The 24,309-nt window shown below is 46.9% G+C and overlaps 7 protein-coding genes across 9 annotated transcripts; 2 read left to right on the top strand and 5 right to left on the bottom strand.

Annotated features, from left to right (window-relative positions):
* The first annotated feature begins 794 nt into the window (after window positions 1-794).
* Window positions 795-3,587, top strand: LOC125761961 (sodium channel protein Nach). 2 transcript variants are annotated; one of them, XM_049423587.1, is made up of 10 exons: window positions 795-1,122; window positions 1,197-1,394; window positions 1,460-1,574; window positions 1,785-1,990; window positions 2,054-2,186; window positions 2,267-2,385; window positions 2,458-2,612; window positions 2,675-2,844; window positions 3,116-3,230; window positions 3,343-3,587. In XM_049423587.1, exons 1-10 carry the CDS (start codon window positions 920-922, stop codon window positions 3,453-3,455), a joined length of 1,527 nt encoding a protein of 508 aa, XP_049279544.1. In that variant the 5' UTR covers window positions 795-919; the 3' UTR covers window positions 3,456-3,587. The 2 variants fall into 2 exon arrangements, with proteins under 2 accessions (XP_049279544.1, XP_049279545.1); XM_049423588.1 differs by lacking the exons at window positions 3,116-3,230; window positions 3,343-3,587 and adding an exon at window positions 2,937-3,109.
* Window positions 3,588-3,946: 359 nt separating this feature from the next.
* LOC125761966 (translocation protein SEC62) lies at window positions 3,947-8,410 on the bottom strand. Its single transcript, XM_049423595.1, has 5 exons — window positions 8,174-8,410; window positions 7,246-7,384; window positions 6,417-7,081; window positions 6,058-6,332; window positions 3,947-5,561 (listed from the first exon to the last, which is right to left on the bottom strand). The coding sequence occupies exons 1-5, from the start codon at window positions 8,207-8,209 to the stop codon at window positions 5,462-5,464; spliced, it is 1,215 nt and encodes a 404-aa protein (XP_049279552.1). The 5' UTR covers window positions 8,210-8,410; the 3' UTR covers window positions 3,947-5,461.
* A 356-nt stretch (window positions 8,411-8,766) lies between these two features.
* On the top strand, window positions 8,767-10,288 carry LOC125761971 (dnaJ homolog subfamily C member 28). 2 transcript variants are annotated; one of them, XM_049423603.1, is made up of 3 exons: window positions 8,767-8,926; window positions 9,056-9,173; window positions 9,239-10,288. In XM_049423603.1, the coding sequence occupies exons 2-3, from the start codon at window positions 9,075-9,077 to the stop codon at window positions 10,229-10,231; spliced, it is 1,092 nt and encodes a 363-aa protein (XP_049279560.1). In that variant the 5' UTR covers window positions 8,767-8,926; window positions 9,056-9,074; the 3' UTR covers window positions 10,232-10,288. The 2 variants fall into 2 exon arrangements, with proteins under 2 accessions (XP_049279560.1, XP_049279561.1); XM_049423604.1 differs by having other exon boundaries at window positions 9,059-9,173.
* LOC125761955 (trifunctional purine biosynthetic protein adenosine-3) lies at window positions 10,189-16,034 on the bottom strand. The gene is made up of 6 exons (XM_049423576.1): window positions 15,280-16,034; window positions 14,543-15,185; window positions 13,800-14,054; window positions 13,479-13,704; window positions 13,111-13,258; window positions 10,189-13,036 (listed from the first exon to the last, which is right to left on the bottom strand). The coding sequence occupies exons 1-6, from the start codon at window positions 15,466-15,468 to the stop codon at window positions 10,349-10,351; spliced, it is 4,149 nt and encodes a 1,382-aa protein (XP_049279533.1). The 5' UTR covers window positions 15,469-16,034; the 3' UTR covers window positions 10,189-10,348.
* A 707-nt stretch (window positions 16,035-16,741) lies between these two features.
* On the bottom strand, window positions 16,742-17,880 carry LOC125774974 (uncharacterized protein K02A2.6-like). The gene is made up of 2 exons (XM_049445352.1): window positions 17,753-17,880; window positions 16,742-17,657 (listed from the first exon to the last, which is right to left on the bottom strand). The coding sequence occupies exons 1-2, from the start codon at window positions 17,878-17,880 to the stop codon at window positions 16,742-16,744; spliced, it is 1,044 nt and encodes a 347-aa protein (XP_049301309.1).
* A 272-nt stretch (window positions 17,881-18,152) lies between these two features.
* On the bottom strand, window positions 18,153-21,307 carry LOC125774975 (uncharacterized protein K02A2.6-like). The gene is made up of 2 exons (XM_049445353.1): window positions 18,245-21,307; window positions 18,153-18,194 (listed from the first exon to the last, which is right to left on the bottom strand). The coding sequence occupies exons 1-2, from the start codon at window positions 21,305-21,307 to the stop codon at window positions 18,153-18,155; spliced, it is 3,105 nt and encodes a 1,034-aa protein (XP_049301310.1).
* Window positions 21,308-21,736: 429 nt separating this feature from the next.
* LOC125761968 (protein pygopus) lies at window positions 21,737-24,253 on the bottom strand. Its single transcript, XM_049423598.1, has 3 exons — window positions 23,841-24,253; window positions 23,343-23,668; window positions 21,737-23,266 (listed from the first exon to the last, which is right to left on the bottom strand). The coding sequence occupies exons 1-3, from the start codon at window positions 23,895-23,897 to the stop codon at window positions 22,477-22,479; spliced, it is 1,173 nt and encodes a 390-aa protein (XP_049279555.1). The 5' UTR covers window positions 23,898-24,253; the 3' UTR covers window positions 21,737-22,476.
* Between the last annotated feature and the right edge of the window lie 56 nt (window positions 24,254-24,309).

The raw sequence follows: 24,309 nt of genomic DNA on the forward strand, positions 1-24,309 counted from the left end.
TTACACCGGTGAAGTGTGGAAGTTGTGGAAGAAGAAAGAAAGAAAATCGGTTTTTACGACGCATAGGGGAAAAAAATAATTACGCCCTGTTCCTAATTGGTTCTTTGACACGTGTTATCACTTAGCGCAAACGTGGCAAACAATCACGCACTACAGTGAGTGTCATCGAGTAGCGCGCTAGGGTGAATTTTTTTTCGATTTTATAAGAATTACATTTACCTTTAAATATTTGGAATATATTAAAGTTAATATAAATTCATTTGGCAAATATAGGCAACAATTCTAAAGAGGAAGAATAAATAACGAATGAAACATTCATCAAAGACTGGGCGTCTCCATGCATTTCCGCTAAACAACGCGTGTAATATTTTCTTAATTAAAAAAAATATTTTTCAACTGCTAACAAATTTTATTTATGACAAAACATAAAGACGTGTATAAAATATACTAAAATTTTTAATATTTATCAAAATTGTATGCATTTTTCCCCCATTTACATGGACTTTTCCATTATTCATTTCGCTAAGAAATGATTTACAATTTAAGGAATGACAGTAATAATGAATCTTTCTAATACCCCATTCAAATAGGAGTTGTTTTAAAATCATTATCGGAACTAAATAAACACCCTGCCGTAAATAACCACCATTTCATTTTTTTCCCCTCACGCCGTTTATCAATAATCAGCCCTTTTTTAAGTGTGAATAAATAACTCCAGCACTTAGCGGGTAACATGTATCGGGGCTTATTACTCGCTAGTAAATTATAGCTCTTTTTATCATTCTCATGTATGAGCAAAAACATATGCCAGTCGGATATCGTTCGTTGCTAAGAAAAGAAACCGATTCTTGATGATATATTCCAAATCACAATCTCTTTCATTAAATATCCGGACATAAAACGAGTGAACAAACAATTGATGAGTTTGACATCGAAATCACCCCTAGCTAGTGGTAGAAAGAGGGTGGAAAAGCGTATTGGAGAATCGGACACGAATGGACCAATAGGATGGGTGTTGCGTCTATTCAAATCCATCAGCACGTTTGTGCTCATCTTTCTGGAGCAAGGTGCGGTTCACGGGCTAGCACATCTTGGGAAACCTTTTCTGCATATACTGGAAAAGTAAGCTTATATAAATATTACTTCTCTCCAGTAGCTTACTAATCATCTTGTCATGGTGTCTATGTGTTAAATAGGTTTTTCTGGTTGGCGCTGATCGTCGTATCGATTTATTTCTCCGTCGTACTGAGCTTCGTGTCCTGGGAACGCTACCAAAGCAAAAGTACGGTCGTTGCAATCGAAAAAGATCATTACTACTGGAACACCTCCATGCCTAGCCTTACGATCTGTCCACTCAAACGCATTTATCGACCGTATTTAATCAACTACTGCAGGTAGATTCACCATTTTTGAAGCTGGTTCCTATTTAAGCATATTTTTTCTACTATTACAATTACAGTAAAAATGGCATTTCCAGTGAAGAAGATCAAGCCGAGTTGTTTGAATTTCTGGAATCGCTTGCCAACTCATCGTACTTCAATTTTGGAAATATTAAACACAGTGATAATGTGGATGTTAGTATTGCTAATCCATACCAAGAATGTATACTTTTACGTGATTTAGCCTAAAAAAATCAACGTTAATAGACTGATAGATTTATTACTAATTTTGTATTGGGTTCCTCACGCCCGAAAGTATGCAATCATTGTCACATCTGGTCTTATTGTGTACTTAGAATCTTGAAACAGAAGTTTCTTTTCGTTTATCTTTACACAACGCTGCAGAGTATGCTGGATATGTTGCAGATAAAACCGGAAAACTACATGACGATCATTTACAACCTTACCCGTGATTTAACACGCGTCGACGACACGGAATTGCGCGTCCGCACGCAGAGTAACCTTGAGTTCTTACACACCTATCAAACACTCACCGAGTACGGTATCTGCTACACGACCAACAGTTTCATATCGTCCAACTTAAGTGCCAGGTATACTTTTCCCACTTATTTGTTGCAAAGCTAAACAAATTTCATATCCAAACCAATCAACAGTTTATTGCTGACCGGGAAGCAATCACCGTTGGACGATTTTTACTTGTCACGTGTCGTGCACAATGTACGTTACGGGAACCTTTTCGACGGTGACATCACGTACAGCTTTATTGGCTTTGAGCCACCGATTACGGTAATTAAGAACATGAACCACACTTGATACGGTGTCGTAGCGAGGAAAATTGGTGGGTCACTAATCAACCCCGTTTGCAGATCTTTTATCACAGCCCGTACGAGACGCTTAACATTGCCAAATATCAACCACTCACCAATGAAGCACATGAGTATGAGACGTTTTCGATTGAAATCGTTACCACGAAGGATTTTAAGGAGTAGGAGCTCATTATCTACACTGATTAAATGGGAGAGAAAGAGATAATGTAAGAGAAGTTTTCACTTTTCAGAGATACAACAATTTCTCAGCGTGGTTGCCGGTTTCACTACGAGTCCAACCTGACGCACTATTCGATCTATACTAAAGGCATCTGTCTGCAAGAGTGTCGCATCCAGCTGGCTGACAAGCTGTGCGGTTGCATACCCCATTTCTATCCTAATCCCGGTAAGTGCTTTCGGGTGGTATGCGATGCAAACATTCATTTTGTCGCTCCATCACATCAACAGAAGGACCGAGGGCGAAGAAAGTGTGCCATTACAAGCAGCTGATGAAGTGCTTTCCACGCTACCAGAAACTATTCCTCGAGTTCAAGCAGGATCATAACGACAAAAAGGGTATTCCTTGCTATTGTGAACAGAACTGCGTCGATTCAAAGGTGATCATCGAGCACAGACAGGTACAGGATGGTTTTTGGGCTATGTGGGACATCTTCCAATCGATTCCAGTAAGAAAATCCCACCTAATCTAGCTTCCCCGTTTTGTATCAAGCGTGTAGTACAATACCTAAATCTCCCACTTTGGCATCCTTCGCATCCGTTCAACCTTGCACCGCCAACACCAACAATAGCGCACATTTCGCACCGAAAGCACGTTCCGGTGGGATTTATTGCTTTTGCGCTTAAAATACTAACGATGGAGTGGTGAAATAATGGCACCCCTTTCCACAGGTTCTGAAGCACACGCAAAAGCTCATCGGTAGCATCGGTGGACTGATTGTCGTGAAGCGCTATCCATTGGTACGATTCAGCCGGCAGCTTCTGTTTACTTTCACCGATTTGCTGGGTGAGTAAAACTGACCCGTCCTAGCTAGGATCATGCTGTACCATCTATCCATCATAATGATGCCTTTTTTTTCTTCTATTGTTTCTCACCATACCATCATCCGAGAAACTAGTATCGATCGGAGGGACGGCAGGATTTTTTCTCGGCTTCAGTGTACTCGGTATGGTGGAAATATTGTACTTTTTTACCCTACGGTTGGTGTGGTATGCAGCAGGACGACGTTAAAAATGGCACATGCAACAGGAAATGCTTTCTGGGTCTTATCGAACTTGTTTACTTGCTTTAAAGCACAAAATACGCTTAAATTTATTGTAATACACCGAGCATATGCAAAATAGTACACAGCATTCAACTTAATTTACGGTGTTTTACAACAGATGGCGTTAGTAGTTTCTCCGAAATGGTAGTATCCAAAATATTAAACATCAAATGCTGGATGGTTTTTAGTAAAACAATGTTGGAAGATGATCGAATCGGTTACTGAAGTTCATAATGGATTCTTCCTCCTCAAAATAATACTCCCATCTGTGCGAAAAACTTGATGGTCTGCTAATGGTGGGATTAGCGAGAAGTTTTCTACTATGAGGTGCTTATCTTAAAGCATATTTTGGAAGAAATAGTCTACTGTTTGCTGCATCCTTTGTTTTTCACCTGTCTCATTCCTCGGTGGTAAATAAAAAAAAAATGTAACAAAATTCGTCAGTTATAGACCTAATATTTTTCATACCATAAAGTTTATTGAATAATATAACCTTACCTAACTGTTGCACACACTACAAAAACATTCTTATTTGTTTGTTCTCCATCTCTCTATCTCTCTCTCTGTGTTTCTACGTACTATCATCGTTTACACACCTAGCGATGATGCATGTTTTGATTTATGTATCCCTTTTTTTCTTCTACAAACGTTACATTTCACTTCACCGTAAAATACCATAGTACCGGATTTTGCCAACCATCTCTAGCTTTAAACCTTCCCACCAGTCTAGTTATGTATGCGGCATGTTTGCACTGGGTACCACATGTCCTCTATCGACAAACGAACCGCACTAATCGGACACAATGAATTGTGCTGAAAGGGATGGGATAAGATGAAAGGAGCGATCTTCACACAGAACAGCCGACTGGTTACGCCACGGCAAACACCCGAAACATCTACCATACAAAAAGGTACATGCTTCAGTTCCGAAACATCACACACACACAAAACGCAAGTCCACCCGGAACGGTTCGAGGTTCGTTCGACTTCACAGATTTCCCACTACTGATGTGGACCCGTCATGCTTCAAAGACCGCACACCGGTACGAGATTTTTGGTTCTCATGAGCTTTTCTTTTTGTTTGTCTTTTTATTGTACGGTTTCTGCCAATGTTTCATTATATTGTCCGAAACAAAACAAAAAATAGCCAAAAACTAACAGAACGCTTCATTCTGATGCTAAATCACGGAAATGAATAGATAACGGACGCATCACGCTAGCGTACTGATAACAGAGCGAGAGAAAGATTCCGCGTGTCTAGCCGCAAAAAGATCGGAAGTAAACCACCAAGAAGATTGGGACACAATATAATTTTTTTTTTGTTAATTAATTTGTTTCCACATTTGATTCATTTTTGTTTTGATTGCCACAGAACAGGTGTTGCTTTCATAGTTTATAAACATCGTGTTCCATTGTTCGCGGTGTTCATGTTCGCCATGTTCTTTATCAATGCAATTAATTACTACATTTACACTTCCACGTTTCTACGCAATCCATCGCGTCCCAACGCCTCACAAATGCTGATGAGCAAAATTTTAAAACAATTATAATCAAAAGTCCTGCAATAAAACACCGTCACAGATCGGTTACGATCGGTTCCGAAACGACTGAAAGTATGCGGATGAGATTGTACGTATTGCCATCGCTATGTGCCTGTAAAACGGGCGTTCAAGGCAACGCCATGTTCGTGATTCGGCAGATGGCACACACATTACATGGATTCGGTAAAGTTCGGTAGCAGCAATAGGGTTGAATATGGTCAAACATGCTCTTATGATCGCTCTGGTAGGGTTGAAAACATGGAAAGTACATGATGGGCTGAGTGAGATTGGTGATGGTGGTCGGGGTTTGTACGTGTGCCAGTTTGGATGTTTGTGGATTTCGGTTCTGTTTCCTGTTATCCGATTCAGTTCAGCTTATAGTACGGTTGTGGGTAGATTATAGGGTGATATGAAACGACTATGTTTGCCTCTTACGAGGTATCCACCTCGTCCGGTTCAACCATCTCAAAGTCCTTCCCCGTCGACGAACGCTGCGAACCTTCCGAATCGCTTTCCGACGGTGTTCCGGAACTGTAATTAAATGAGCGTGAATACGGTTGCGCTTGTTGAGAACGGTAAGCGTAGAAGGATAAATGCATTGCAACAAATGGGAAAACAATAAATGTTAGCAACAGAACAACATTTAAAGCATTGTGTGGAATTAAAGAAATGCAATGAACAACATATTAGGCATGAAATAAAGTTGGAAAATGCAAATAATATGTACAGATGATTAAACAAGATAGAAAATATAAACAGAAGCACTACATAGAGGATGAACAAATTGCGGAAAAAAACATCAAAATACGCAACTAACAGGGAAATTTATTATACAGACAAAACAGAAAAAAAAGCAAATTTTTTATTTGGAGGAAGCAGCCTACAACAGAAGAAAAACATGGAACACCAAGGTACCAAACTAAAAGCAGTTAGTTTCTTAGTAGCAATCCACTACTACTAATAGGACAATTAAATTTTTGTACACCTTTCCCTCAACAGTTTTTGCGTGGAGATTCAACACACTCACTTTTGCTCCTCGTCGATCGATTCCGCAATCGTGACCGGTTTAGATTCTTGTGCCGGCTGTTTAGTACCACGTTGTCGTAATCCTTCGCCGGTTGGCGTTAGTGGCTTTTTAACGCTTTCCATTTCAGTGTCACGCTCCTTTACCTCGTCGATCGTCGGTGGAATATTGCCACCAGTGGTACTGTCCTCTTCGCCGCCACTGTCTTTGTCGCGTTTTCGTTTTTTCGTTTTCTTGCTACCTTTATCGGTGCCATTCTGGCCATCTTTGTATTCGTGCTGCATGGAAAAGGGTTTGTCATGAAAACGAAAATTAATAGTAGAATGTATTACGACTTGAATAATCATCATACTATCACTTACATTATACAGAGGCCAGAATGAGGCAAAGAAACCGACATCTTCCGTCAGGTTTGGCAGCAGCCAGAAGTGATGTTTTCCTCCCGTAACGACCCACACCAGACAGAAGATTATGCACCGCAGCACGACCAATCCGAGAATAAATACCAGAAAACCGGCCGCCGCTATACTCAGATAATACACACCCTTCCGTAGCAGCGGTGGCCATAGCGGGAATAGACAGATCACGATCGCACCGACCACGAGCAACGCACCAAAGATCCAGTAATGCATCGGAATCGGATCGTACAGCCAAACGTATGCCTCGTGCCCATCGATAAACACCTGCTCCGGATGCATCTCGAGACGGATCTTACGCTTTCGTTTCTCCGCCACCTCCACCACCTTGCTGCCACCCTCAGCATGACTGCTTTCGGCATCGGTGGCACGTTCCTCCTTCGTTGCCTTGCCACCACCCTCCTTAGCCGGTGCCGGTGTAGCTTCCACCGCTTTCTTGCCACTCTTGCCACGCAGCTCCTGTTCACTTACCGGGACCTTTCGGGCACGGTGGAAAAACTTGTGATACAGCATATCGGCCATAAAATCGATCACGGCCTGCCGGTGCGGGAAGAGACAATTGTCACCCTGGGCAAACTTTGACGCAAGCAGTGCATCGATTGCTTTGATAGCTGTACCGGATGGTGCAATTAGCGGCAGAGAAAGGGAGAGAAGAGAGGCAAGATAATTAGCAAACAGTTGAAGGACAGGGGAACAAAGCAAACATTGCACCGCCGTTTCAGCACGATACAAAGCGGGGAATCACCCCGAGGATGGGTCAAAAGATTCCACTCACCGGAAAAATACTCCACGTTGTGATTGAGAAATTTCGTCTTTTTCGTCGGTACGTTGGATTTGAGCCATTTCGCCACCTTGTACTGCTCCTTGGAAGCTTTCTCAATTTCCTGATCTACGCCACCGGGGCCACTATATTCCTGGTTGGACGAGAAAACAACACGATTCAGTTTTTTATCACCCATTTCAACTACGACGTCATTAGCTGCTGGCGCGTAACAAGAAATCCCAGCCTCCCGGAAGGGAACACGTGGCGCAGAAGGGTGAAACACCTACACGGTATGGTACTTGAGACTGTTTTAAACTTTTAGAAGAAGCAAAAAAAAACACTAGCTCGTCACGACGTGGATAAGTATTGTACGGAAAGCACGTCGACTGCCTATGTATGTTTGTTCAGGTGGTGTTCGAATTCTTAGCCAATTTTTCACGGCAAGCGACGAACGACGGTTCTCGCATCACCACTCAAGCGTATCCGAGCCAGTGACCTCTTTTCCCTCGTCTGGAACACCGTGATTCTAGGCATTTCCATCCCACAATATCAACATGATCCGCACCTTGACGACGGGTAATGTTCGACAACCAGTTGACCGTTTAGCGGAGTAGGCCAAATCAATTAGGCCCAGGCCAATGACGTCGCTCTGTTCGCAGTTCCAGCAGGACGCGCATTAGCAAAGAAAAATGGGTTAAGTCAGTAGCAAACAAGGTGAGCAAAACTTTCTCCACCTTTTCCATCGGCCATCACATGCCACGGGGCATGCTACCATTTGCTACCATCAACGATCAACGTTAGATTGGCGGTCGGGAAAATCGTACAAGAGGAGCGTAGTTTTCGGCCCTTATCTTGTTTAACAACACAACCGCGCGAGCATAAGCCTTGACCTTTCCACCACGGCGGGGTTGCTGTTTAGATGGATCCGCCAGCAACTTACATCCTTCCGCTTCTTCGCACGTCGTTTCTCCGCCATCCCCGCACAACACTAAGTGGACACTGTGGCTGTATTATGGGCACGCCTTTCGTACAAGATCCGAACAGCACCGATCCTTTGCTTGGACAGGCGCGTACACGGGAATTTTTGACCAATTCCTTTTAACAACGCAAACACGCACCACGGGGGCAGCTGTTTTCCACGTCTCCACTTCGGTGTTTCTTCCTTTTGACACCCGTGCAAATGCTAAGCGCGTGTGTATGCGTTTTTTCTTTTGTTGTTTAAATTGGGATCTGTCACTCTCGCAATCAATCGCTCTCTCTGGAATTTTTGTAGAAGGCTTTGCTGCGTTTATAGCAGCATGCTTATTGCTTCAATAACTCAAGTTTTGTTCCCCTTGTTTGGTTTGTGCTTTTTTATCGCTTTTATCATTCAATTAATCGTTTAATTCCCGTTTAATAAGCCATTTTCTGTGAATTTTTGCACTCATTTTTGTTGGAACAACATTCAATTAATTTTTGTAATACTGTTTGTACTAAAAATCGTGCTTTTTGTTAGCTTTAACACAATCCACCTGTCCGGTCAGCTGTTTTTTGTTGTGTATTGAAAGCTCATCCGTTCTGTATCTGCTTGTTTGTCGCAAGATCAACACTAAATTCCCTTCGGAGCGTGTACAGTATGGTCTAATATTGTGCAATAAATGCGATAAGTTAATAAGCTATGCTTGTTGCTACTAACAGCAACGTTTTATTCACGGTGAGTTAATTCCTCCCAAAGTTGTACTTTCGTTGCCGTTCGGAGTGCTCAAGGTCACGGCGCCGGTTGTTTGTTTTGCGCTTTCAGGCAGAAAGAGTTTTTTTTAAATAATTTTATTCGTTTTTTCAGAAGATTTGGAAACACAAAAATGCTCACGAATAGACCGATAATAGTTTCCTTGATTAAACAATATGGAATACTTTTACGCTTCAGAATGGTTCACACACGACGTGGGGAATTATATAATGTGAGTAAATGATATATTCCTATCACGATCATCCATAATATCGTTATCAAACTTACCACGTTTAGAAATGCTATCGTCTTCTTGGAGTGAATGAACAATCCGACCAGAACACCGTCCGGAACGCTTACATAACATTGGTGAAGAAACTCCATCCGGACAGTGGCCATCCGGAGGCAAGCGCTGAACGTTTCCAGGAAGTCGATACGGCTTTTCGCATACTGCAGGAAAAGTTTGCTAAAGCACGGCGAGGCATTGTGGAAGACCTTCAGGAGCAGGTGAAAGTGTACGACATTAAACACACCGCACCACAGCACCGGCAGTACCTTAGCTTCGACGGTGTCGGGTTCGGAACGCCAGCGCAACGCCAAAAGCAATACCAAGCGGTTCGTGCAGCCAAAGCACAGGAACGCGTCCTCGAGCATCGGCTCTCCAAAGCCCAAGCTTCCGAGACGGCGCTCATGAAGAAGGGTGATTATTTTAAGAAACACGAAATAAAAACCAAATACGGTTACGATCGCGTCGTCGAGGATCTCATCCAGGAAGCCATGTCGCGGGGCGATTTTAGCAATCTGTCCGGCTTCGGTAAACCCCTGCCCGATCACCAGTCACAGAATCCGTACGTGGACTTCACTACGCACAAAATCAATAAAATAATGCTCGACAATGGTTTTACGCCGGAGTGGATAACGCTGCACAAGGACATTCGTCAGGCGGTGGAAATGCTCAAAGAGGATCTGCGGCGAGTAAGGTCAAAACTGGGCCCCGTACCGCTAAGCGTACAGGAGGATCAACAGTGGCAGAAATGGATCGAACAGCAGCAAGACGAAGCGACAAAGATTAACAAAATGATCGATAAATTCAATCTTATTGTGCCGATGATGAATAAGCAAATGGTTCGACTGAATCTGGAGCGGATCGGGACTGATGTGCTTGAAAACGGTCCACATCGTGTAGGGCCACAGGACGATAGGCCGAGTAACGTAAAGAAAGTCACACAAAACGATACCACCACAAGTAGGTCAAGTATTTTAGGTTTTATTGGTTCATTGTTTGGTTGAACAGACTTATCTAATGCAGATAAAAACAAAAACTAATAACAAAACGGCTCTATTTTGATTCCATTTTAGTCTTCGAAAAAAAAAACGCATAAATCTAACCGATTTACACCTTCACAATTAGCTCATCCATTGTAGTGTGCCGTCCTGTCCAAGGGTTGCAATATCGTTCGCTACCAGCCGCAGTGCCTTCGGGTACGCAATGTGTTCCGCCTGGTGAATCCGTTCGGTGAGTGCTTCCTCGGTGTCGCCTCTGAGAATTGGCACGCGTTCCTGCAGTATGATCGCTCCCGTATCGACGCCTTCATCGACAAAGTGCACCGTACAGCCCGACTCTACGTCTCCCGCTTCGAGTGCTTGCCGCTGTGCATGGATGCCCTTGTGGCGTGGCAGTAACGCCGGATGAATGTTAATCAATGCACCCTTCCAACGCTTCACGAATCCTTCCGAAAGAATGCGCATAAATCCAGCCAAACACACCAGCTCAATACGTTCCTTTTCCAGTAGTTGCGAAACGGCCGCATCGAAAAGCTCGCGAGTGTTGTAGTCTTTGTGCAAGATTACCTTCGAAGGTATGCCCGCCTTGGCAGCCCTTTCCAGCCCAAATACACCTGCCTTGTTCGACACTACCAGCACAATTTCGCCCCGAATTCCAAACACCGAACTACGCGTGGCATCAATCAACGCTTGCAAATTGCTACCGGAGCCGGAAATCAGCACCGCAATCCGTTTCTTCGGCAGCGAACAGGTAAGCTGGGATAGACGCAACGTGTCCTCGAAACCCTGCACAATCACACGCTGTCCGAGTGGGTCCGATTTTTTCACCACCGTGCCGAGCGCAGTTCCTCCGGCGCTTCGGAGACGCTGCAGTACGGTGTGCTTGTGTTCCGTGGCCACCACCAGCACCATACCGATGCCGCAGTTGAATGTGCGCAACATTTCATCGGCCGTTACATTACCAGCACGTGACAGCCACCCGAAAATGGGCGGAATATGCAGCTCGGTAAGATCGAGGAATGCTGCCACACCGGCCGGTAGAACGCGTGGGATGTTTTCCGTGAAACCTCCCCCGGTAATGTGTGCGAGGGCTTTCACCAATCCCTCCGCCAGCAAGGACTGCAGCTCACGTACGTAAATCCGGGTCGGTACAAGCAGCTCATGCGCAAACGACTTGCCCATGGCGCTGAATGGTGCAACATCATTGTACGAATGGCCGGCGAATTCCAGAATTTTGTGTACCAAGCTGAACCCATTGCTGTGCACTCCGCTCGATGGCAACCCGAGAATAACATCGCCCGGACAGATGCAATCGATGCGAGGTAACATTTTGCTCCGTTCTGCAATTCCAAGCGAAAAGCCCGCCAAGTCGTATACGCCCTTTGCGTACATTCCCGGCATTTCGGCCGTTTCACCACCGAGCAGGGCACTGTGGCCCTGTCTACATCCTTCAGCAATGCCTTCAATTACCTGTGCCGCTACTGGCACATCCAACTGACCGCAAGCGTAATAATCGAGAAAAGCGAGCGGATCCGCACCATTGCAGATGATATCGTTTACGCACATGGCCACCAGATCGATGCCTACCGTACCGTGCAGGTTACAGTCCTGGGCGATCTTCAGCTTTGTACCGACACCATCCGTACCGAGCACGAGAATAGGATCTTCGAGATTCATGCCCGTGTCCCGAAGCCGAAACAGTCCTCCAAAACCACCAAGCCCACCCATTACGCCGGGTCGGTTGGTCGACCTGGCGAATGGTTTGATTCTTTGCACCAACTCATCGCCAGCACCAATGTCAACGCCACTATCCTTGTACGATATGGCGGTTGGGGATTTCTTTTCCGGTTTATAGTTAACCGCCACTTTCGTGATTGCTTGAGTGAAATTCTTCACCACCACTTGATCCGTACCGCGCGCTCGTCGGCTAACGCGTCCAAGTAGCACCGCACCATGGCCGGACAACTTTTCCTTCCACGTACGATCATTCTCCGATACGATCACTACCATTCCGATGCCACAGTTGAACGTGCGTAGCATTTCACGCTCCGTTACATTTCCTGCCGCTGCTAGCCAACCGAAAATGGGAGGAATTCGCACATCGCTAAAGTCCACTTCGACTGCCAACCCTTCCGGAAGCACACGTGGGACATTCTCCACCAGTCCACCACCGGTAATGTGTGCCAAAGCTTTCACCGTGTCGCTTTGGCGAAGGAGCGGCAGCAACGGTGTCACGTACAGGCTAGTCGGGGTTAGCAATTCCTCCCCGAAAGTGGTACATCCGTCCTCACTGAACGGTGCACGATCGGTTAGCTTCGTACCGGTACGCTCTAGGATTCGATTGACCAAGCTAAATCCATTGCTATGCACTCCGCTCGATGGCAGACCGATCACCAGATCGCCCTCCTTGATTCGATCGATGCGCGGAAGGATCTGATCGTGTTCTACCACGCCGACACAGTATCCGGCCAGATCGTACTTGCCCTTCTCGTACATCGAGGGCATTTCGGCCGTTTCACCACCGAGCAGTGCACAGTTTGTTTCGCGACAGCCTTCCGCAATTCCTTTCACGATCAAGGCTGCGGTCGGTACTTCCAACCGACCGCAGGCAATGTAATCCAGGAAGGCAAGTGGTTCCGCACCGGCACATAGCACATCGTTCGCACACATTGCCACCAGATCGATGCCGATCGTGTCCCAGCAGTTGAGTGCTTCGGCGAGTTTCAGCTTGGTACCAACACCATCGGTACCTTGTACCAGCACCGGGTCACTGTATCGGACCGATTTTCCTTCCCGATTAGTGTACACAACCTAAAACACATGGATAAAGAAAATGTTAACATTAATAGTTGTTCCTCTTTAGAATTAACAAGATTTTTACTTACATCGTTTAGTCGGAATAATCCACCAAACCCTCCGAGTCCGCCAACCACACCCGGACGATTCGTTCCTCGGGCCAATGGTTTAATGCGCTGCACCAAAGCATCTCCTGCGTCAATATCGACGCCACTCGCTTTGTACGACAGACTTTGGCTGAAAACGAAAAAGAAAGTGCCAACAATGAGTACGCTGGTGATACCATTTGGAGCTCAACATAGAACATGCTTTCAATGAAGGTGGAGAGTACACAGATAACGGACAAGGACGAACACATGATGATGTATGACAAATGTGTATGTGTGTTGGCCATTTTTCACTGCAAGGGATGTATTTATTTCCAATTCACAAAAAAGCGCAATCAACGATCATTTACTGTTTGAATGCTTTCTGAGCAATGTCCAGCCGGTGCTGCGATCCGTCAAAGCTAATCGCCGTCGTGCAGGCGGATGTTGCTAGTGCAGCTGCCTGCCTCAGATCGCTGTGCAGCACTACACCGATCAGCACTCGGCCACCGTTGGTAACGAACTCGCCACACTCGTTCCGTGCGACGCCGGAATGAAACACGAGATGTTCCGGACGTGCAGCAACTGCGTCAAGTCCTGTAAACAGCAAAGAACAGAAAGAGGTGGGAAAACATGATCATTCCGTTGAGGTGAGTAAGAATGGAAAACATTCAAAGACTAGTTTTACAAACCTTTGATAACGCAACCCTTGGTGGAGGTTTCCGGGTAGCCCTTGCTGGCCATCACTACACCAACTGCACTGAGACCGGCGCGAAACTTAAGATTGATCTCGTGCAATTTATTGTCACAGGTCGCTTCCATTACTTCGTACAGATCGCTCTCAAGCAAGGGCAGAATGACCTGCGTCTCTGGATCACCGAAACGGCAATTGAACTCGAGCGTTTTCGGCCCATTTGGCGTAAGCATCATGCCGGCATACAGAACTCCTGGGGAAAGAAAAAAGAACATGTAGGAATTATTTATTAAAAGTTACTACTACGTATCTTAGTAGTTACTGCGGCGTCTAGCAGTATTTATGACATGTATTAACGTAAAAACATGCGCTCATACGACATGCCGAGCTAAATGGGACAAACATAAACAACGATGCAAACGATCGTAGGAAAGGGAGGACATCAAAACAGCAAAACACGTTGCGTCCAAAACTAGAGCGATGCTTTCTGTTACCACCGAACGGATCGTACCGTTGCAGGGACACACAATCGCGCGTCTCGTTCGCGTTATCACCGAGAGTAGATCGCATGCGTTCTGACCACCCATTGCTACGTCATCCCCTCGGGGGGATAAAGCGGATTGTTTTCGTTTTCCAATTTTTCTCGATCGATCCTGACCTCGCGAGATGTAGCAGGCTAGCTCTTATCGCAATTCGTTTCATTAGTACCAAGCAGCAACAACCAAATCATCCATAACATACCGTTGTACTTGATGCCTTCCGCTCGCAATCCATCGACGGCCCGCTGCAACACCTCCCGTACGACCATCTCCAGTTGTGCGGGTTTGATGATCGGACAGGGACAATATGCACCCATTCCGCCGGTATTCGGACCACGATCTTGATCCTGCAACCGTTTATGATCCTGGGCCGGTAGCATCACGCGCACGGTACGAGCGTCCACGAATGCTAGTACGGAAACTTCTTCGCCGGACAGTTTTTCCTCCACGACAACCACCTCACCGGCGGCACCGAACCGTTTCTCGCCGAGTATGTCATCCACCGCTGCACATGCTTCGTCGATCGTTTCCGCCACAATGACACCCTTGCCGGCGGCCAAACCACTCGCCTTCACGACCAGTGCCGCGTACGGTGCGCTGCGAATAAACGCTTTCGCCTCGGTTGCATCGGTAAAGCTTGCGTAACGGGCCGTTGGAATGCCGTGCCGATGCATAAAGTCCTTGGACCAATTTTTGTCCGCTTCAATTTGGGCACCGCGTCGCCCGGGACCGAAGCATTTTATACCGGCCGCCAGCAGGACATCGGCAAGCCCATCGGCTAGCGGATCTTCCGGTCCAACCGCTATCAGATCGATCTGATTCTGCTTGCACCAGGCAACGATGGACTGCAAAACAAAAATGGCACAAGCAAAAAATAAACACACAAACACATTAAGGCGGCCGTTAAGCATCGTTAAAGGATCGAATTATTTCACTTACACCGTGGTTCTTCACGCTGACATCCGACACTAGCTGAACCTTCGGGACGGCCGCAATGCCAGGGCTGCCTGGAAGTGCGTACACGGTTTCTACCCGTTCACTGCGGGCCATCTTCCAGCACATGGCATGTTCACGGCCACCGCCTCCGATCACCAACACCTTCTTCAGCGTACCACTGTCCTGAACCATTTTTGGCGAGTCGTACCGCGTATGAGCAACGTCCGGGTTATGGCGTCCAACAAGTTACACAGCCAATTGAGCTTGATTAGCGGGATCACAAAACACTGCTAGGAGGAACTCGTCAGTCAAGATGCTCAATGCTCGATCGTACGTTCTTCACTGATCGACGGATTAAGGTGTTATGCGAATCGTTCGTTCGCCGTGCGGTGATTTTTGTATTTGTTAGCAGAAGCGGACTTCGCGTTCCGGAGCACGAGACTATGTTGCGTTGAGGCGCCTTTAAACATCTTTCCCTTTCTTGCATAGGCAGACAGGGTTGTATAGGCTATAGTGGGCCTCATTTCCTCTCTGGATCACTGGATGTGTTATGCTCGCCAAAATGAGTAAGAGAGGAAACCCATTCGAATGATCCTCAATGGGGCTTCCCTCCGTCTCTTCTCCCCCCTCATCCATCATTTGTAGCTTCGTACAGCTTCCTTACGAGCGCGCTCTCTGCATTTCTTCGCCACATGGCAATTGCGATCATAAACGCGTGAGAAGCATCGAAAAGATGACGACGAGTCTTTACGAAAGTAGGTAGTAGCTATTGCGAAATTACAACGTACGCGATAGCTGAAGGGCGCGATTTTGCGTCCTATCGTAACATCATTTCCATGGCAACAGGTGCCTACAGTTTAGGTACAGTACCTCAAATCGAATATGGGACAACATTAAAATGAAAACTCGATTTTTACGAATTGAAAGAATGCCAGCACTAACATTGGAAAGGTTTTTAATTTTATAAGATGGATTATTCTAAAACCCGATACCTAATGCCTGTCAACAATAGCCCATAAATCAAGATGTCCCATTAAGACTTTAATTTACTGTAGATCTACGCTATTGGTCCATCGATCGCACAGTGAAGTCGGTAGGTAATACACTACATAGCTAAACCGTTTTGGGCTCATATATGGACTGAACCATGGTCCTGGATTAGGCAAGGTGCAAACCAAGATCGCAGACTTGTTAATTGTAGTTTTTGTGTTCTCGTCAAAGTATTTAAAAACACACTGACGTCACAAATTAGAATAATATATCAACACATTTATTACAACGTATATTACAGGACAACCACGACTTGTCGCTTTGGCGGCCGGCGATGAAGAGAACTAAACGATGGTGCGCAAGCCGATAACTGCCGAAGCGATACATCGTGTCCTGTCACGCAGTGACAGGACCGAGTAACGGCGTTACGCTTAGCGCCCACGGTTAATACACCCGCACACAACACCTCCCCCTTTTAAGTCAGCTGGTACGTGTCGAACCTACGAGGCATTCTTCTAGGCCTAGAAGAACGTCGTGGTAGCCGTGCCTGCTGATGGATGTTGCTGTCGATGGTCGCGAGTGCTTGCGGCGCCTGTTGCTCTGCTGGCGCTGTTAGCGATGATGCTCTCGTTGAATTCTCCTCTATTCGTGCCGGTGCTGCTAGCGATGATGCTGGCGTTTGTTGCGTCTCTGCCCGTGCCGGTGCTGCTAGCGATGATGCTGGCGCCGCTGGCTGCGTTGTGGTTGGCGGCGAAGAGCACGATGACTCACGGGACGAATGATGCGGCAAGTCCCATTCATCCAACAGGACATGAAGAGGCAGCTGCTGTTGATCCGGCTCGGCCTGATCCGATGGGTCAGCAATACGACGGCGGAGCTGATTTACGTGCCGTCGATGTCTTCGCTGGTCCGACGTAACTATCTCGTAGATTACATGGCCTACTCTGCGAACGATTCTCCCAGGAGCCCAGCTCCAAGAGTTCATCCGGAACATCTTCGCATAAATGAGGTCACCCGGCTGCCATGTACGAAAGTTGTTCGACGTCGTAGCCTCCGATGCTGCTGGAGGCCGCAATAGATGATGAATCGTTCTGCTTCTTCTTCCCAACATAATCTCAGCGGGGGTGCGTTGATCTAACACAGGATTTGGCGTGGATCGGTACGTTTGCAGAAATAGATCCAAAGACTCTTGAAGCGTTGCAGTTCCCACTCGTATTTTTCGCAACGCTCGCTTAAAGGTGTCCACGAAACGCTCAGCTTGGCCGTTCGATTGAGGATGAAACGGCGGGGTCCGGATGTGCTCGATACCGTTACGTTCGCAGAACTCCTTGAAAACTTCACTGGTGAACTGGGTTCCATTGTCGCTGATTAAAGTGACCGGCGGTCCAAACCTAGCAAATATTCCTCGCAAGATTGAAATCGTAGACGATGAGGTAATACTTGCCGTTTTTACTATTTCGGGCCACTTAGAGAAGGCATCTATTACAACCAGGAAGTAGTCACCATCCACGGGGCCAGCGTAGTCGATATGGACCCGGTGCCAAGGACCAGATGGTTTTGGCCAGTATGATGGTGCTTCCGATCGAGGGGATTTGGCTGCAGCTTGGCACGCATCACAGGTTGCGACGCAATCGGCGATGTCGTTGTCCAATGATGGCCAGTAGACGAAACTGCGCGCGATACCTTTCATCCGCTGGATGCCTGGATGTCCTTGATGCAGCTGGGTCAAGCATCTTTTCTGCAAAACAGCAGGAACCACCACCCTCTCTCCGAAAAGAATGCACCCACCGACGGTCGTAAGTGCTTCCTTCCGGCTGTAAAAGCGGGCCAATTCCGCACCATAGGTAGTGTTTCGAGGCCAACCCGCCAGGACGTACCGACGTACTTCACGCAGTAAAGCATCGTTTTCCGTAGCAGCTGCAACTTCTCTAAAACGGATAGGGAATTGTTTTAGCGACTGTATGGTTACGGAACTTACAACCTCTTCGAGCTGGACACTCGCGATCATGTACTCCGGTTCCGGCTTTGCGTGCTTGCTGATGAGACGCGATAATAGATCTGCATTCCCGAATTTGTCCGTTGGTATGTACTCGATCTCGAAATCGTACAACTGGAGTGTTAACGCGAACCGTTGCAATCGATTAGCGGTATATACGGGAATGCCCTTTTTTGATCCAAAGATCTGCAGCAATGGCCTATGGTCGGTTTGCAGGCGGAAATGCCTGCCGAACAGCATTTTGTGGAACCGTGTTACCGCAAATATGATTGCCAGTCCCTCGCGGTCTATTTGACTGTAAGATTCTTCTGCTTTTGTTAGGGCGCGGGACGCGTGCTGCACCACCTTTATCGATCCATCCGCGAATTTATGGCTAATGGTGGCTCCAAGTCCCACGGAGGAGGCGTCCGCTGCTACTACAATTTCGGCTCTAGGGTCATAGTGCGTTAGCAGAAGGTTCGATTTTAGTATGTCTTTGAATTTGTTAAAAGATTTTTCGCACTGCTCTGTCCAAACAAATTGACCTTCGTTTACTAATAATCTGTCCAGGGGGTACCTCAAATCCCGCATCCTAGGAACAAATTTGCCGTAGTAGTTGATAGCGCCTAAAAATGAGCGAACTTCATTCACATTAGTCGGCGCAGGCAGCTTAACAATGGCTTCGATCTTCTTTGGATTTGGCCGGAGACCTGCACGGTCAATGATGTGTCCGAGGTACTCGATTTGATGCATCTTGAATGCACATTTTTCGGCCTTGATGGTAAATCCAAATTCTTTAATACGCTGAAGCACCTTGCGCAGGTTATCATCGTGATCTTTTTCAGTCTTGCCTCCGATGACAACATCGTCCATATAACCAGACGTGTCGCGCAACCCGGCAAGCATCGCATCCATGATTTGCTGAAATGCGGCTGGTGCTATTTTTATTCCGGGAGGTAAACGATTGTACAAGTAAAGACCTCGATGCGTGTTTATCGTCAAAAAGGGTCTGTAACGCTCCTCAATTTCGACCTGCAAGAATGCATCCGATAAATCAATCTTGCTAAACACTACGCAATGTGCTAGCTTCGCAAAAATATCATCTGGCAGTGGCAGCGGGTATTCATGCGGTTGCAACGCATCGTTTAACCCGGTCGAATAGTCTCCACATATTCGAATTTTGCCACTACTTTTGCGTACAACTACAATCGGGGCCGCCCAATCTGAATAGTCGACAGGCGTTATGACATTCATCTTTACCAACCGGTCCAGTTCTTCCTCAACTATAGGCTGCATTGCGTAAGAGACCGGTCGCCTTGGACGGAAAACTGGGCTGCAATTTTCCTTAAGCTGCAGCTTGATCCGCGCTTTCTTACAAAGGCCTGTTCCACTAAACACTTCCGGAAAACTATCTTGCAACGCTTTCGGAATATTCGTATTGGTCGATATTTTGGCGCAAAATTTGTCCATGGGAACGGAACCAAGAGCAAAACGATCTACCAAATCTGCTCCCAGTAAAAGCAAGTCCACCTGGGCCACGCGGATGATCGCCGGTTTGGTAGTATCGCATATTGTGATATCTGCTTCGAACTCGCCCAGCAGCTTCAGTCTCTCGTTAGAAGCGGTTTTTGCACTCACAGTTGGCTTCACCAATGATGGCTTCCCTAAATTTTCCCATGCAGTCTGCCCTATGATGGAAATATCTGAACCAGTGTCTAACTGCAATCGGATGCTCACTCCATTGATGGAGATTTGTACAAATTTACGACTGGCTCGTACACTGCACACTCGCACGGTTCTGGTAAAACGCGATGGGTGGTATCTTCTTCGACCCGCACGAGGCTTTTGCTTGCGGCAGCGATCTTCTCCATGACCAGCTTCGCCGCATTTTCGACATTTCTGACTAGATTTCGGACAATCCTTCACCCAATGCATGCCACCGCATAGCCAACAAGCGTTACTTGGCTTGTCGCTCCTTGACCGGTCATCGCGATACACGCGACGCGAGCGCGATCCTTTCCCGTTCAAACTGTCATGGCTGCGCTCTCCATTTTTTACTACCAGCACACGCTCTTCCGTCCCCCCACCGATCATCGCATTTTCCTTCTTTAAATTAGAAATGCGGTTACACTCTTCGGATATCTGCTCTAATGTTATGTCAGCCCGCCGTTCAATTCGAGTTAGTATTTTGACTCGAAAGTCTTTATCGCATTCCTCTTTCAAACCGCATACAAAAATTAAGCACTTAAATTGCTCCTCGGTCAAGCGGGCTAATTTAAAATCCTCACACGCCCGGTTCACGCGACATGCGTATTCGAGGAAATCTTCTGATTTGGTCTTCACAAGCTGCATACATTTGTGGCGCTTACTTAAAAGCGATTCCGACTTCCCGAATAAAGATTTCAGCCGCTCTACAGTTGCCTCGAGTGTAAAATCACGCGGATTACGGGGTAGGATATAATTCACATACCTTTCGTGCTCCAATGGGCCCAGCTTCCGCAAGAGCAATCTCACCTTCGCTGCATCGTCAATCCTTGCAGCGTCCCTGCTGAACAAATCTTCGTAGCGCGAGTGCCACTTCTCGAACGTTATACCGACGTCGGCTTCGAAGTGGAATTCGGTGATGTTTCTCGCCAACGAGTCAAGGATTTGTTCCGGATTGGATGGGCCCCCTTGTTGCTGCTGCTGTGGCTCTGATGCCATCTGTGGTTCTGATACCGGATGATGCTGAGCTGCAATCTGCGGTTGTGATACCGGCTGCTGCTGCTCCAACTTGGCCATAAACTGCTGCATAAGCTGGATTAATTGTAACATAGAGGGCTCACCGTTATAAGGCGCGTTCGACTGCGGCGGCGGATACTGGCTTGTAGACGGCATTGAGAGCGATGGCGGATGATGGTTCGGGGACGCTATCGAGAGCGATGGCGGATGCTGGATTGGCGCTGCTCCTAGATGGTGATCCAACGGCGCTGCGTTCGGCAGGATGGGCTGACCATGCCCTGACGATGGAAACGCGGTACCCGCAACCTCGAACAGTTGCGAGAAACGACGCTGTTCTTCCTCCATTTCGGAGTCCCCCAGGCTCGTGTCCTTACGACGGCGTTTACGTGGGAACGGAATTTTCTCTTTTTTTTTGTTTGCACTACGCGTTCTTAGTTACTTTTTTTTTTTTTCGTCGCCACTTTTGTGTTCTCGTCAAAGTATTTAAAAACACACTGACGTCACAAATTAGAATAATATATCAACACATTTATTACAACGTATATTACAGGACAACCACGACTTGTCGCTTTGGCGGCCGGCGATGAAGAGAACTAAACGATGGTGCGCAAGCCGATAACTGCCGAAGCGATACATCGTGTCCTGTCACGCAGTGACAGGACCGAGTAACGGCGTTACGCTTAGCGCCCACGGTTAATACACCCGCACACAACAGTAGTAAATGTTCGGATATTAATTTTTTTCTCTAATCATTTATACATCATCAGGGCGTAATTTTCAGTTTGCACCATTATCATTATTTATAACGCATTTTATACATAACTCATACTACATATTTAAAAAAAAGCACTAAAATAATATATGTAAATGATTGTTTTAGCGCTAATGTGTACACATTAACCAACACTGTACACATCAACGGGTCCTTTCCTTATACTAGAACGAATTGGCGCTTTCGTGAATGCGATGTCCCGATGTCAGACATACATCGTGTCACGTAATTAAAGACGTTCCCACCCCTTTCTGATGATGTTTCTTCTATTTGCTTTTCAAAGGAGAAAGCATCATACTACGGCTAGTAGTTTGAGGATCCAGTAAACAACAATTAGCCAACAAAAAAAAGCATACAAAATGAAAAGGGGAAAATAAAAGAATGGCAAAACTTAAAACTGAGTGAGGACTTTTTTTTGGGCTACACCGTGGAAACGGGTGCAGGGATCTATGATGGAGGAATAAAGAGGGCAGAAGATAAAACAAGAAGATAATCGCCAATTGTAGAGCATTGTGTTCCATTTGAAAGCCATCTGAAAAAGAAACCGAATAAAACACGCTTGGCTCTAGCACGCTTTCTCGATGGCCGAATTTACGCGCCCCCGGTAGGTTCAGTGTGTTAGCTCGGAAAGATGATCAGAATATCACCGTCCACCATCATCAGCATCATCGTTATCATCATTAGCAGCACCACCACCAACACCACCACCTAGTGCATCACCACGAACGATGGCATCAGCTAGCTACCGTCGCATGTTGAATCCTTGGGAACCATCCGGACCGGCAGGCAAACGTAGCACATGTTGATTTGTAACGATATTCGATCCGCCGGAACTGCCGTGACCGTTAGGCTTTCCGAATGTTGTTCCACCTCCTCCTCCACCACCACCACCACCGCCTCCACCGTTGTACGGAATCGTATGATTCGGCATAGCACCGGGCGGTGCATGTCCGAGCAGTGGTCCAATTCCTTCACCGTACCCGAACCCGTTGCGAATACCAACGTACCACATTCCATCCCGGCCTACCGGCGGCTGCTGATGGTTAAGATGCTGAGCAAACTGTTGCTGATACGGGTGGCTGCTGGGTGGCTGCTGTTGATGCTGGTGTGGCTGCTGCGGATGTATGTGCTGTTGATGGTGTGGCTTCGGTGAAAACGTATGGTGCGAATGATGTAACGGATGCGTACTGTGCATAGGATGGTGAGGATGCTGATGGTGGTGGTTCGGTGTCGTTGGATAGTACACCACTGGTGCCCCTTGCGCACGTCCCGGTGGCCCATTTTGCATTCCGGGTGGAAACGTTCCAATTGGGGCTTGTTGCCGGTACGGTGGATGAAAGCGGTACACGTGATTCGAATTGTTATTTGCACTATTCCCGGCCATGCCATCTACAACACCACCGCCACCAACACCACTACCAACACTCCCACTTGCACTACTAGCATTGGAACTAACATTCGCACTGTTACCGACATTGTTATTAACATTGTTTACTCGATATCCATTAGTAGTAGGCGTTGTTTTTTTCGTCCTGTAAAATTAACGACAAAAACAAAACACATTTTGTTAATCGTTGCGACGCGTCACATCCGCCATGCTACACTTACTCTGCTTCCTCGTCATCGTGAGCCGAACCAAGGATACGCAACCGTGCCTCGGCATATTCCTGCCTTCGTTGGTCGAGTGACTTGATCTGTGTCTTGGGTTTGCTGTCCGCTGCTCCGCTTTTCCCTTCCGATCCGCCGCTGGTCTGCGGACGCTTCAGTATCTGCATCGGTCGGGCCACCATCTTCGGGCGCAGTTCCTCCTCTAGCATCTGCGGTAGGGAATTCTGCCGTGCCGTGTTTCCGGACGTCGCGGATGCCTTTGTGCTATCCGCTTTGTCCCCGTCAATGCTGGTACAGTTTTTCAGTATCGTTATCGTATTGGCCAACTGATAGTGGGTATGGAACAACAGGAAGCGATCGCGAATGTATCACGGTCACACAGCACACCATGAAATGTACAGCGTCAATTAGTCAACAAGGTCATTATGGTGATGGATGGGAGCGCACTGTCTGTGCTCCAGCTTCCCACCGCCGCCGAATGGATTCTTCTGCGCCTACCTGTTCTTCGTCGATATCTTCCCAACTGTCGGCGATCTGCTGCTTCTTCGTGGACATGCTGGTGTGCAATACACGGGGCGGAATTACCAACAGGACTCGGGCAGCAACAGGAACACGATGAAGAACTATGATGCAGAAGCAGCACACTTTCTCTTTCTCTCCTTCCTCCAGCAGTGCACACCCGCCAGCGGACCAAAACACGGCGCAGATCTCCCTACCTTAAACGCCACCACCACCCGCAGCAGCCAGACCTCAACACCGTGCCGTTTTCCGCAAGCGAACTATGCTGTAGGTTGGTATCGCGCTCGGAAGGGAAAATGGGAAATCTTTGCAAGGAAGCAGTGAAAACTTCTGCTGTACAATTTTTCCTTGTCTTACGAAAACCCGAACGACAACTGTCATTGCGGACTGACAGCGAGATCGACAGCGGACAAGGTTTATAGAAAAAAAGGCTGGCAAAAAAGCTGCC

Source organism: Anopheles funestus, chromosome 2RL (genome assembly GCF_943734845.2).
Source record: "Anopheles funestus chromosome 2RL, idAnoFuneDA-416_04, whole genome shotgun sequence".
Classification (NCBI taxonomy): Eukaryota; Metazoa; Arthropoda; class Insecta; order Diptera; family Culicidae; genus Anopheles; species Anopheles funestus.